The 14,056-nt window shown below is 40.1% G+C and overlaps 2 protein-coding genes across 8 annotated transcripts; one reads left to right on the forward strand and one right to left on the reverse strand.

Moving 5' to 3' along the window:
• The first annotated feature begins 761 nt into the window (after positions 1-761).
• Positions 762-13,735, forward strand: ATR (Ataxia telangiectasia-mutated and RAD3-like protein). Of its 7 annotated transcripts, XM_048084962.2 has the most exons (18): positions 762-1,096; positions 1,179-1,323; positions 1,669-1,781; positions 1,977-2,308; positions 2,405-2,529; positions 2,923-3,067; positions 3,291-3,860; positions 3,937-4,015; positions 4,249-4,570; positions 4,662-5,915; positions 6,241-9,616; positions 9,697-10,263; positions 10,415-11,038; positions 11,191-11,385; positions 11,518-11,700; positions 11,894-12,022; positions 12,266-12,526; positions 13,119-13,735. In XM_048084962.2, exons 1-15 carry the CDS (start codon positions 940-942, stop codon positions 11,683-11,685), a joined length of 8,172 nt encoding a protein of 2,723 aa, XP_047940919.2. In that variant the 5' UTR covers positions 762-939; the 3' UTR covers positions 11,686-11,700; positions 11,894-12,022; positions 12,266-12,526; positions 13,119-13,735. The 7 variants fall into 7 exon arrangements, with proteins under 7 accessions (XP_047940919.2, XP_047940918.2, XP_047940917.2 ...); XM_048084961.2 differs by having other exon boundaries at positions 12,248-13,735; XM_048084960.2 differs by having other exon boundaries at positions 12,266-13,735.
• On the reverse strand, positions 12,056-13,535 carry LOC125188203 (pentatricopeptide (PPR) repeat-containing protein). Its single transcript, XM_048084967.1, has 2 exons — positions 13,269-13,535; positions 12,056-13,190 (listed from the first exon to the last, which is right to left on the reverse strand). Exons 1-2 carry the CDS (start codon positions 13,533-13,535, stop codon positions 12,120-12,122), a joined length of 1,338 nt encoding a protein of 445 aa, XP_047940924.1. The 3' UTR covers positions 12,056-12,119.
• Positions 13,736-14,056: the final 321 nt, after the last annotated feature.

Genomic DNA, 14,056 nt, shown 5'->3' on the forward strand with positions numbered 1-14,056 from the left:
AATTGCTTTGTCTTCAGCTTTAGTAGCTTTCTTTAAACGAAAAGAAGTCACCACACTAAATCTAATGACCATAATTTGTGCCTCTAATCTTTAGCTACCCAAAGAAAGGTGATTGAGTTTTTTTTATTTTATAATAACATAACTCGGATCCTATCAGTGTTCGGTTGGGGAGACTAGCCATGACATAATACAACTAATTGCTTTACTTTTACGTTCGTTTGCCAATATTGGAAATTATGTCGGCCCATTGCTAAATATAGGCCCGTGATCAAGCCCATCCACATGATATAATTTTCTGCAGTGAAAGCAATGTTAGATTTGTACATTCACTACAAATTCTTGGTCAGCTCTTCAATAATGCAAATAGCAAATCTTATTAATTTGAAAAGAAATGAATATTTTTTATTTCATATGAATAATGTGGGCTGACCATTATTTTTTGGATTCTCCATAATCATATAGCATACACCCTAATGATGGACAGACAGTAGATTAGTTTTGAATAATTTTTAGCATTAAATAAAAGACAATGGAGAAACAATTATAATTAAAAAATGGATATGATAATAATAATAATAATAATAATAATAATAATAATAATAATAATAATAATAATAATAATAATAATAATAATAATAATAATAATAATAATAATAATGAAATAGTAATACAAAAAGTAGAAGGTTACAACCGTCTTTTCCCACAAATACTAATAGTTGGGAGGGAAACCATTGCACAGTGTAGAGAAACTATTCCAGTTCCACCTATCACCACACTCGCACACAAATTTCTCTCTCAACCAACACTCCTTTCTAGAATACAGAGAGTTGGACTGGTTTGAGCAAACAATCTAATGGCGAATTCCTCCACCTCTCTCTAAACTGGATACGATCAAAACCGAAAAACTGGAACCATTTTGTAGTTAGACCAAACGATTTAATGGCGAATTTGTCGAGCCTGGTGCACGAGCTCCGGGAGCGCATCGCATCATCAGCATCAACTCCTCCGAACAAGCAGCACGACGACGTTTTGGAGTCACGCTTTCGCGCCGTCCTCCCCAGTCTCCTCCAAACCTACGTTGTTCCTTCATCGTCTGGTAATTTTTGCATATTTGCTCATTGTAATGGTTGGGGTTTTATATTGTGAATTTGTTAAAAAACGACTGAGTGCAATGGTAGCCAAGGAGAGAGAGGTGATTGCGGTGCTGAAGCTGCTGTCACACACGGCGAAGAATTTTCCCGGAGTTTTCTATCACGGGCAGGCGAGTGCGGTTATTCCTGTAATCGGAAGGATTCTGCCCTTCTTTGCTGAACCTGCATTTCGGTAATTAGCTTCATTTATTGATATGTTTGTTATTTTTTGATATAGTAGTGGTCGGTTTTATTTTGGTGCTGCTGCAGATGTTTTTGCAGGATTTTGATATTTTTGGGTATTCACTGAATATTTTTGAAAACCGAGGTTTATCTGATTGTAGTCTGAGATGCTTGTTTCTTAATACCAGCCTGACAGTAGGTTGCTTAAGTTCTGGCAGAAAACTTATAGTACTAGTTTCTTTAGGTTTTATTTCAGTGTTGCTTGTTTCTGCAGAATATAGAGTTCTTTTTTTTTGCTATAAATCATCCCGGGGAAGCAGTTTTATTAAGTAGTTTAAATTTTGTTTATTGCTAGTCCGCGACATGGAACTATACTGGAGATTGTTGGATCGCTGCTGTCCTTGCTCCGCACAGGTGATCGGGATGCCTACCGCCAGTTCTTTATGGATGCTATGTTGTTAACTGAAGGTAAACAAACAGACTGTCAAAATCTCTGCCCCCAATCTGGTTGGTGACTTGTCTTACTGACTATAATGTGCATTTGAATGCTATTTCTTTCTCCTTCTTATGGGGTTGTAGTCTTTGTTGTTCTATAATTCTATATGAAACCACTTGATAATTCTTATATTCGTATTATGGCATTAAAATTTTTTCCCGCTATAGATCTTCTATATGCTGCCCCAACATTTGATGGGAGAAGTTCAGGGGAACCAAAGAGACTGCTGTTGAAGTCTTTCTGTGATTCTTTTGCCAGAATCTCCAAGCACTCTGTCCTTCTTGGGGATGAACCAGATTGCAATCAACCAGTCACTGGACAAGGAATGTTAATTGATCTTTCGGGAAGAGAAAGATTGCTAGCATTTGCCACATCAACCGTCAAGCTTCTAAGTAGATGCTTAACTGAAGGAACTTTGTATGTTGAAGGGCTTTTGGATGCATCATGTGTTTTGGCTGTCTGCAAGCTTTTGTGCTTTGGAGATGCTGATCTGCACATGGTAAAGTACTGCAAATTTCTTCTATATTAACTCTCTGCATCATATGATTTAATACTTGACTCAAATGCGTAGTCTAACTTCTCAAGTTTTCTGAAGGCATGTTTTGACTTTGCACGCCTCATCAGAGCAGGGAGAAACAGTGAGATAGTTCCTGCTGAAAAACTAATACAATCAATAACAATTATACTAAGTGAAGATGTTGAGGCTGTTCCTATTTTCAGGTATTATTATTATTGGTCATAACATATAACTTTACTTGGTGGCTTATTTAGAAAAATGATCTTATCACACTGATTTATCAGATGGTAAGTTTCTGTTGATTAATAGCATTGGCATGATGTTTTAGCTCATGGTAGCTCAATATTTCTTTTGGTGTTAATGAAACTTAGATTAACCAATGATATATGATCTACTGAGCTTTGAGCTTATTGTTAATTGCTTTGAAGCCATCAAATATTGCTTATAATTAGCTGAGTCATTTTAGATACCTAGCTTTTGGCTACGCAGACACTTTCTCAAGATCTGTCTTCCTATCATCTTCAGTATCAACATGGTACCATAGTTGTCTGATGTAGGTTATTTTTCTCATGGCGACATTTTTTTTAAAATTTCAGAAGTGTGGCATATGACTCATCAGTAGGAGCATGTCTTCAGGCTTTGCATTCGTGCTGTTCAGATGATGTTGTCAGGTCAACGGCAGCTGATATAATGCCCATTTTTTCTCAGACAATGCTGAAGACTGGCAGCTTGGAGCTCAAGGTTATTAACTTATCATGCTGTGTTGTCTTTTCTTTTTTATGAAATAGAATAATCTATTAGCTTTGGGCTCATCCGCTCAAAGTTACTTGCATTGTATGTGTCTCCGTCTCTCCGTCATGTGGGTGTAGCTTACTTACAGTGACCCTCATGATCTGTTTTATATGCGACTTGTTTAACCTTATAGCTTGGCTGATGTTACGATTCTATGTTTTCAACATTTCAGGCTGCTCTTACCAGTGCATATGTCCGAATTGTGAATACATGCCCCCCTTGTTTCTGGAAGCCAGAATGTCTAATTTGTATGCTTTGTTCATCAAAGCCCAATTTTCATTTAATAGGCTGCTTCAAAGTTGCTGTTTCGAGGCTAGGCCCCAATGTTGTTGGAATGATAACAACTCCCAAAAATCATACTGGTCTATCTCTGGTCAAGGTTAATAAAGGTGAAAGCTCAAATGGTGAGCGCAAAAGATCCATTCAGGATTTAGAATCATTAGAAAAAAAGCGCCAAAAAGTAGATGACATTTCTGGCCTTAAATGTCCTGATGTATTCAAGGCTGTTGGTAGTTTTACTGGTGCAGGGGAAAAAGAATATGCTGATTTTATGTGCTCCTCATTAAATCTATTACTTGGATTTCTACAACCTCCTGGAGAAAATACTAGTTCATTGGGGACAGAAACTTCCCTTGCAGCTATTTGCATACTCTGTATAGTTTTTTCTGAACATCCTCATGCTGAGCTATCCCTTCGCATATTTCAGCTTATGTTCAACTGGATTTCTTGGATGTTTCAGCAGGTTTGTTTATTTTGTTTAAATTTATATATTTATATATAATTAGATTATGCCGTTTTGTAATGTCTAACAAATCTAGCAGGTAGAACAAGGACTTCTATTCCCTCTTGATCTATCCATTTTTCTAGAAGCAGTCCACTGCCTGCTGCTTTCGAGAGGTAATGGAACTAGAAGAGAGCTTAAAGCCTTAAATATTAGTCCATAGCTGTGAGTGTGTGTGTGTTTGATTACTGTTTGGAATCCTTTCTTCTACTCTAACTCTTTTAATTCTTTTCCTCACTCCCAGCATGTGGGACACTTTTCTTTTCTAGTCATTTAACTTAATTTGTCTCCGGTTCATTTCCCTTCATTTTTCTTCTTATTTAACTATCAAAGCCTTCTATTCACTTAGGGTCCTTATCTGAAGAGAGTATGCATATGATCTACGGAAATACTGATGATATTGGGAACATCTTGAGACCACTGCTAAAGCTTCCTTGGGATAATATTCCTTCCATGACAGAATCCCATCCCCTATGGAAGGCAAAATGTTTCTCTGTTCGTGTGCAGTCCAGGGTTGAGTGTATAAGAGAGCATGTGGTGGATCTTGATATTATGGACTTGGGGCTTCAAGATGATGAAGAAGAAGTTAGAATCGAAGCTGTCACTTCTATGCCAGTGATTGTTCTACTCTCGGGGTTTTCTGTTCTGCCCCATATGGTCAAAAGGCTGGAGTAAGTGAAGAACGCCTTTGTAGTTAAGATTAGGATTACACAACCGTCTGTAACCTTTTAAATAAAAACATTTTATTTTCTTGTTTTTCAGAATCCTAAAAGGAGATAATAGTGAGCAAGTCAAGAAAACAGTTGTCCTCTCTCTTGGTGAACTCGCATGCCTGCATGGGTACTACAGTGGTTCTACTGCATTTCTGGGAGCTGAATGCAAATTATACTTCACAAAGGATAACAATAAAGAAGACTCACCTATTCATCGTCTGTTACAAGGATTTTGGTGTTCAAAGTGTGACATGAGTGACACAGTCGATGATGGGTCTTGTTTGGAAGTTCTTTCACCTAGCATGCTCGAAAGTGGTTCTCATTTGATCTGTGATTTTATGCATTTGCAGTCTTTATTTTTTGAGCTCCTTTATGATCAGCCATCAGAAGAAGTTCAAGTTGCATGCGTAAGAATAATCCAACGAATCCTTCTGCATGGAACTGAAGATATTTTTCTTAAGACAAGATCTCAGTGGGTTCAGTGCATTGAACTTTTACTTCTTAACAAGAACAAAAATGTGAGACAAGCCTTTGGATCTCAAATAAGTTTCTTTCTTCAGGAGCCTATTTTGGAGATTTTATTTTCAGATAAAGATGTTTCCAACAAATCAAGAGAACAAAGGTTCATGGACAAAATAAAACATGCTTTGGCAGCTGCTGATGAACCTATGGTTTTTGAAACCCTACTAGAAACTACAGCAACTATCATGAAATCTGTTGATATCCATAGTCAACTATTTCTGTTCTCCCTTATTTTACTGATTGGTCAGCTTGACAGTTCTCATGTTACTGTGAGACTGACTGCATCGAAACTGATTATCAGATCTTGTTACCTACATCACACAGGTGGGCTTGAGGCAATCCTTTCCAAAGTTCTTCATGCCCGAAATGAACTGTATGATTATCTATGCATGAGGCTGGTCAATCAGCGAAAAATGGTTGAAGAGTTTTCAGCAGCTGTTCTTGGTGTGGAAACTGAAGAACTTGTCAAGAGGATGATTCCTGTTGTTCTTCCTAGACTTGTGGTCCTCAAGCATGATAATGACCATGCACAAGCAACATTATATGAATTGGCCAAGTGTTTGAACACAGACATGGTGCAGCTAATTGTTAATTGGCTGCCTAAAGTACTTGCCTTTGCTCTTCATCAAGCTGATGGACAGGAATTAAAATCCGCGTTGCAATTCTACCACGAACACACTGGATCTGATAGTCAAGAAATTTTTGCAGCTGCTTTGCCTGCACTTTTGGAAGAACTTATATGCTTCTCCGATGTAAATGATCCAGAAGAAATAAGTAAAAGGTATGTATACAGATAGTATTAATATAAAATGATTCATGTTATGTTGATACAAAGTTTTGGAAGTCAAATCTATGCCTACTTTTAAGTACTGCTTGAGATATCAACTAAATTTTTCAGCTCCTTGTGGAATCTATAACAGGGGACTTTGTTTTAGTTTCATAGTATAACCAACTATGCTCTTTTAATATTCTATTTACAGTTTTTTTTAAATAGTCTACAGAGTACTGGAAGAATTTATATTGATGATCTATATTTTCTTCAGTTTTATAAATTAGTCGACAGAATACTGGAAGAATTTACATTGATCATCTAGATTTTCTTACAGATTAACCAGGGTACCTAATATGTTAAGAGAAGTTGCAAGAATTCTTACTGGTAGTGAAGATCTCCCTGGTTTTTTGAGGAACCATGTTGTTGGTTTGCTGAACAGCATTGATAGAAAAATGCTTCATGCAGAGGACATGTCACTACAAAAGCAAGCGATGAGACGGATAGAGATGCTGATTGAATTGATGGGCTCCTATCTTAGCACACATGTACCAAAATTTATGGTTCTTCTCATGCATGCCATCAACAAGCAATGGCTGCAGGGTGAAGGTCTCTCTATACTACATTTGTTTTTAAAGAAATTAGCTACTGTCTCACCATCTAGCACTAAACATGTTATTTCTCAAGTTTTTGCTGCACTTGTTCCTTTCCTGGAAAGAGATACAGGGAATTCATCCTCCCATACGAGTAAAATTGTAGAGATATTGGAAGAACTTGTAGTTGAGAATAAGGTCATTTTAAAGCAGCACATTCGTGAGTTCCCTACTGTACCCAATGTACTTGCTCTGGCAGAAGTGAACAAAGTCATTGAAGAAGCACGTGGATTAATGTCCCTGAAAGACCAATTACACGATGTTGTGGAGGGGTTAAAGCACGAGAATTTGAATGTAAGATACATGGTAGCATCTGAGCTAAGCAAGTTGTTGAACTTGAAAAGGGAGGAGTTCGTGGCTTTGTTCATTAAGGAAGGGGATTCAACTTTGGATATCATGAGTTCTTTGATAACATCACTGCTCAAAGGGTGTGCTGAGGAATCAAGGACTTCGGTTGGACAGAGGTTGAAGCTGATATGTGCAGATTGCCTTGGAGCTCTTGGTGCTATTGATCCTGCCAAAATCAAGGGATTTTCCAGCATACGCTTTAAGATTGCATGTTCTGACGATGATCTCATTTTTGAGTTGATTCACAAGCATCTAGCCAGGGCTTTCAGTGCAGCACCAGATACCGTTGTGCAAGATTCAGCTGCATTGGCTATTCAGGAGCTGCTAAAAATTGCAGGATGTGGGCCATCTCTTAATGACAGTATTTTGGAGCGGACTAAAGACAAACAGCTTATGAAGGTAGGAAAATCTTCTATGTTGAACTGCTCTGATGAGTTTGGTAGGGGGCAGAGATTGTGGGATCGGTTTTCCAGTTATATCAAAGAGATAATAGCACCTTGCTTAACCTCAAGATTCCAGCTTCCCAATGTGTCAGACTCAACAGCTTGTGGATCTATATACCGTCCTTCAATGTCATTCAGGAGATGGATATACTTGTGGATTAAAAAATTAACTGCACATGCCACGGGTTCTCGGTCTACAATTTTCAATGCTTGTCGAGGTATAGTGCGCCATGATGTGCAGATAGCCATGTATCTTCTACCCTACTTGGTCTTAAATGCTGTGTGTGACGGTACAGAGGAGGCACGTAGTGGCATAACAGAGGAAATTTTATCAGTTCTTAATGCAGCCGCCTCAGATAGTAGCACTACTGCTGCTCACGGAAATAATTCTGGGCAAAGAGAGGTGTGTATCCAAGCTGTATTTACACTTCTTGACAATCTAGGCCAATGGGTAGATGATGTGGAGCAAGAACTTGCCCTTTGCCAGCCTCTTCAGTCGTCCAACTCTAAGCAGCTGGCAATCAAGTTTAAGGACCAGAATATGGCTCTTCTAGATGATTCAAACCAAGTTCTTGTACAATGCAAACATGTGTCAGAACTCCTTGGTGCAATTCCAAAATTTACCCTTGCTAGGGCCTCATTCAGATGTCAGGCTTATGCTAGATCTTTATTGTATTTTGAGTCCTATGTGTGGGATAAGTCGGGATCTTTCAATCCTGCTTCTGAAAGGAGCTGTGGAGTCTTTGAGGATGAAGACATATCTTTTCTTATGGAAATCTACAGCGAACTGGATGAACCAGATGGCTTATCTGGATTGGCATCTCTACGTAAATCAAAAAGCTTGGAAGACCACCTTTTGATTAACAAAAAGGCAGGAAAATGGGCTGAAGTTTTGACTTCTTGTGAGCAGGCTCTGCAGATGGAACCTGCTGTTCAGAGGCATTCAGATGTCCTCAATTGCTTATTGAACATGTGTCATTTACAGGCCATGGTAACTCATGTAGATGGATTAATTCGTAGGAATCCTCAGTATAAGAAAACATGGTGCACCCAAGGGGTTCAAGCTGCCTGGAGGCTAGGGAGGTGGGACTTGATGGGTGAGTACCTGACAGGAGCTGATGAAGAAGGTTTACTTTATAGCAGCTCTGAGAGTAATGCTTCTTTTGACAAAGGTGTAGCAAAGATTCTTCAGGCGATGATGGAAAAGGATCAGTTTTCGGTTGCTGAGAAAATTGCCAAGTCTAAGCAAGCTCTAATTGCTCCACTGGCTGCAGCTGGGATGGATTCCTATGAACGAGCATACCCATTTGTTGTCAAACTTCACTTGCTCCGTGAGCTTGAGGATTTCAACTCTCTTCTAAAAGGGGAGTCATTTCTAGGAAGGAGATTCAAACTAGATGAACCAGAATTCCTAAGTGCTCTGGAAAATTGGGAATGCCGGCTCAAACTTACCCAACCATCTTTGTGGGCAAGGGAACCACTCTTGGCATTTAGAAGACTTGTTTTTAGTGCCAGTGGTCTTGGTGCTCAAGTTGGAAATTGCTGGATACAATATGCAAAGCTTTGTCGCTCAGCTGGTCATTATGAAACTGCAAACCGGGCAATTTTGGAAGCCAAGGCTGCGCAGGCATCTAATGTTCATATTGAGAAGGCTAAGCTTCTGTGGAACACCAGGCGCGCAGATGGTGCCATTGCAGAGCTGCAACAGTCCCTTTTAAACATGCCCATTGAAGTTGTTGGCCCTGCTGCTATGTCATCAATTACCAGCCTCTCTGTGGCTCCTGTGAATCCTCCCCCTTTGCTCTCTGATGCTCAGTGTATGAATGAAAATACAGATATAGCAAAGACCCTCCTCCTGTACTCGAGGTGGATTCATTATACTGGGCAAAAGCAGAAGGAAGATGTGATAACTCTATATTCTAGGGTGAAGGAACTGCAGCCCAAGTGGGAGAAGGGATTCTTCTACATGGCAAAATACTGTGATGAAGTGCTTGTTGATGCCCGTAAACGGCAGGAAGGCCCTACTGAACAGTCAGTGCAAGTGATGCCATCTAATTCAGCACTTGCATCTAAAAACATAAACTCAGAGCAAAGCTGGTGGACTTATCTTCCTGATGTGCTGTTGTTTTATGCAAAGGGGCTTCACAGGGGCCACAAGAATCTGTTCCAGGCCCTGCCAAGGTTTTTAACATTATGGTTTGACTTTGGGACCTTTTATTATAGAAGTAATCAACAGTCCAGTAAGGATATGAAAAATGTACATTTGAAGGTAATTATGTTCACCAACTAAAATTTAAGCTTTCATTTCTCACTTTCATTATTTTATGTTAATTTCCTTTTCCTTCTTAGATCGAGAGTATCATTAGAGGGTGCTTGAAAGACTTGCCAACCTACCAGTGGTTGACTGTCTTGCCTCAATTGGTTTCAAGGATTTGCCACCAAAATGAAGTAACTGTCCGCTTGGTAAAGCGGATAATAACTTCTGTTCTCCAGCAGTACCCACAGCAAGCCCTTTGGACTATGGCAGCTGTTACAAAGTCTACTGTTTCTTCGAGAAGAGATTCTGCAGCAGAGATCATACAAGCTGCTAGAAGAGGATCCAATCAAGGAGCCTTTAACTCTATGTTCTTGCAATTTGCTGCTCTTGTGGATCATTTAATCAGGTTATGCTTCCATCCAGGCCAATCAAAGTCAAAGACAATCAATATTTTGACAGAGTTTAGTGCCCTGAAGAGGATGATGCCTGTGGAAATTATAATGCCAACCCAGGAATCTCTTACTGTTAACCTACCGTCAGATGATGCAAATCCTGCGGATTCTGGTACATCAGACATTTTTTCACACTCATATCTGCCGACAATATCTGGAATAACAGATGAGGCTGAAATTCTTTCATCACTTCAGCGCCCCAAAAAAGTATGACCTAATCTTGCTGCACTCTTTTTTTCTTATTTTTTTATGTTGTTTTCTCCCCCTCCCCCTCCTTGTGACTGTTTCTCTTAAGAGGCTCTCAATATATGTATGATTTGAACTTCACTGGGTTTATGTTTAAACATCATATTGGCAGGTCATTCTCATAGGTAGTGATGGAAAGCAACACCCATTTCTTTGCAAGCCAAAGGATGACCTGAGGAAAGACGCAAGAATGATGGAGTTTAATACAATGATAAACCGTTTGCTTTCCAAAAATCCTGAAAGTCGTCGTCGGAAGCTTTATATTCGTACTTTTGCAGTGATTCCTTTGACAGAAGATTGTGGCATGGTTGAGTGGGTCCCTCATACTCGTGGGCTTCGACATATTCTCCAGGACATCTACATAAGCTCCGGAAAGTTTGATAAGCAGAAAACAAATCCTCAAATTAAGCGTATCTATGACCAATCACATGGTAAAATGCCTGAAGATCAAATGCTGAAGACCAAAATCCTGCCAATGTTCCCTCCAGCTTTCCACAAATGGTTTCTAAACACATTCTCAGAACCAGCTATGTGGTTTAGAGCCCGTACTGCCTATGCACATACTACTGCAGTCTGGTCAATGGTTGGTCATATTGTTGGTCTTGGGGATCGGCATGGTGAAAACATCCTTTTTGATTCTACCACTGGGGATTGCGTGCATGTTGACTTTAGTTGCTTGTTTGATAAAGGCCTGCAGTTGGAGAAGCCGGAGTTGGTGCCATTCAGACTGACACAGGTAACAGGATTTGTTTGTTTTGGCACAAGGTCACTTACTGTTCATATTTTTCACTATGGAACATCTTCTTATTAGTAATTTTTGGATCAACTGTTAGAAAACCAGTAATACCACTTTTGTTTTGATTTGTTTTTCGTTGTTTCTTTATCAAGAACATGATCGATGGGCTTGGCATAACTGGCTATGAGGGCACCTACCTGAGGGTCTCTGAGATCACACTTTCAATTCTGAGGGCTCACAAGGAGACACTGATGAGTGTTCTGGAAACTTTCATCCACGACCCTCTTGTCGAATGGACTAAATCTCACAAATCTAGTGGAGTAGAAGTACAAAATCCACATGCACAGGTTTGAGTCGCTCTCTTCCTTGAGGAGCTCTGTTTGTCCTTTCTCCTAAATAGATGGCTACCTGGTTACTTAAGTCATGGTTTGACCGAACTAGATGATGATATGACTATTTCTTTTTGTTTTAACTTTCAGCGAGCCATCAGCAACATAGAAGCACGTCTGCAGGGAGTAGTTGTCGGTGTAGGAGCTGCACCTTCTCTACCTCTAGCCGTGGAGGGACAAGCTCGCCGGCTAATTTCTGAAGCAGTTTCCCTCAAAAACCTTGGAAAAATGTATATATGGTGGATGCCTTGGTTCTGAGATTTGTCTCGTTAGGTATGAATACTTTCTCAAATCTTATCAAGATTTGCGGCTTATGCACTGAAAATATTGCCTCAAGTTCCATTGAAATGCAACGAAGATGTGTGCTTTCACTAATTTAATTCAGAGATGTGATTCTTGCATGCTTCGAGAGGTGAAACTCCATACTGCGTAATTTATTGCTATATTACAAAGTGCATTCTTTTAGGTGGAAGGGCAAGTCGCCGGGCTTGAACTTGACGAGTGCAACCACTGAATTCAAGTCAAGTCAGAACCAATAAGGGACTAAAATGCAGATGCAAGGTTCGGATTTGCAAATTTCTGCATTTAATTGAAGGTATTTTCCATTAAATGCAAAGAGATGCCGAAATTGAAGTAACTATGAAATTTTTATTAATAAGGGAAAATTACATTAACTTGATTAAAGGATTTTGTCACAATATATGAAGCAACCAGTCCTTAAATGCTTTTCCTTTGCCAATGAAACATCCAATATTCTTCCTATCAATCCTCAGTGGGCATTTTGTCCTCATAAAAATTTCTTTCGCTAAACCTCTTACAGGCGATTCTCCTCTTGCAGAGCTGTGCTTCCCATGGCCAGAAACCACCAGAATCTCAGCAGGAATCATGCAATCCCCAGCAACCAACCTCAGCTTCAGCTCATGAAACCACTGCAGCAGAACGAAATACGTCGTGCTCACATGCATTCCATGCAAATCCAGCTTCAACTGTGACTGGCTACAGTCCATCACCTGATCAAGAACAGTCGAGTTCAACAACTCCAGCACCAAACTGGCTTCATCTCCTTTCAAACCATCTACCAGTCCATCAATCGATAGAGGTGCACTCTTGATATCTTTGAGCAGGAACATGATGGTGGGACACCAATTTAGAACCGAATTGTATGTTCTAACTGATAACTCTACGCCTAACCCCTTCATCTTCTTCAGCCATGAAACCATTTCTTGAATCTCTCCATGTGCTCCAAATGACGATAACACCATGTTACAACACACCGTATCCAATCCAAACCCTTTGTTTTCCATCCAAACTATGCTCCTCTTCATATCTTCAAGAAGCCCCTTCTGCCCATATCCGTACACCAGCGATCTCAGCTCAAAAGCCATCACTCTCACCCCATTTCCCACCATTTCTTGCACCACATTCTCAGCCTTCTCAGGATACCCCATCTGACAAAACCCGGCAGCCATGGCTGAATACCCTCTCTGCTTCGTGTAAACGCCACCCGATTGCATCATCAACTTCCTCAACTCTCTACAAGAATCTGCAAACCCCCTCTCTGACTTATGCTTAGCATTAGAATCCATTAAATTACAGTAGAATGCACACAGATCCCTCTCTTTTAACCCCAACTTCAAAATTGTCTCACCAAACAGATTTTCTGCCTCTTCAAACCTCTCTTCCTTGTACAGGAAAGCAATCACATCTGCCACCAGCTTTGCATTCCAGCTAAACCACGATTCTTGCTTGATCGCTGCAAACAACTGCAAGCACACCAACTGTTTGACAAATTGCCTCTACGAAGTAGCAAATGCCAGCACATTTTTTGCAAGTGAACTTACTGGAAACGCGACGGAGGAGAGACGGGGACAGGGGTCGGAGGTGGAGAGAAGATGGGAGAGCGTGGTGAGGGCCACGTGCTTTGACGATGAGGTGGCGAATTTCCGGAGTAAGCTGGCAGCGGTGGAAGGCTCTTCTGCGGCGGCGAGGGAGGAGAGAAACCGCTGGCCTTGTTTTGTCAGCGTGCAGCAGACTGACTGTGGTGGGTAGTGGAGGAAGCCGGCTGATGTTGGTGGGGCCGCCAGGTGAAGACTGCCTCCGGCAATCATTTTTGGCGACGTTCTCAGATGGATTCTATCCTTCTATATCATGCAAAAACATTCACATTATTTCTTACTATATCTAAAGATGGATTCTATCCTTCTATATTTATTTACTGGAAGCTGGGCACTAGCCCCTCAAAATTGGCTCAATCCAGCCCGAATGACCCATTCGGCCTGAAATTTCTTTAGTCAAGATTATTGCTCCATATTTATGTGTTTAACCATTTATCTAAATTTTCTAAAAGCATGCCTCTTTCAAACGGTCTTGGATCCGCTGCTGTAGAAGAATCCACATGGCAATTTTTTAAACTTAAAATATACTCCTTTCGTCCGCTGTTAGGAGTCCCATTAATGGGTGGCACAGGTTTTAAGAAATAATAAGAAAAGTGGATGAAAAAAAGTTAGTGGAATAGAGATCCCACTTGTATATATTAGTTTTAAAAGAAATGTGAGTGGAATGAGTTAGTGAAAGGTGAGACTCTATTAACATTTATGTTAAAAGTGAATCGAGACTCTTATTTACGGAC

Source organism: Salvia hispanica, chromosome 5 (assembly GCF_029641045.1).
Source record: "Salvia hispanica isolate PSC_SH4W2 chromosome 5, Shi_PSC_v1, whole genome shotgun sequence".
In the NCBI taxonomy this organism is placed as follows: Eukaryota; Viridiplantae; Streptophyta; class Magnoliopsida; order Lamiales; family Lamiaceae; genus Salvia; species Salvia hispanica.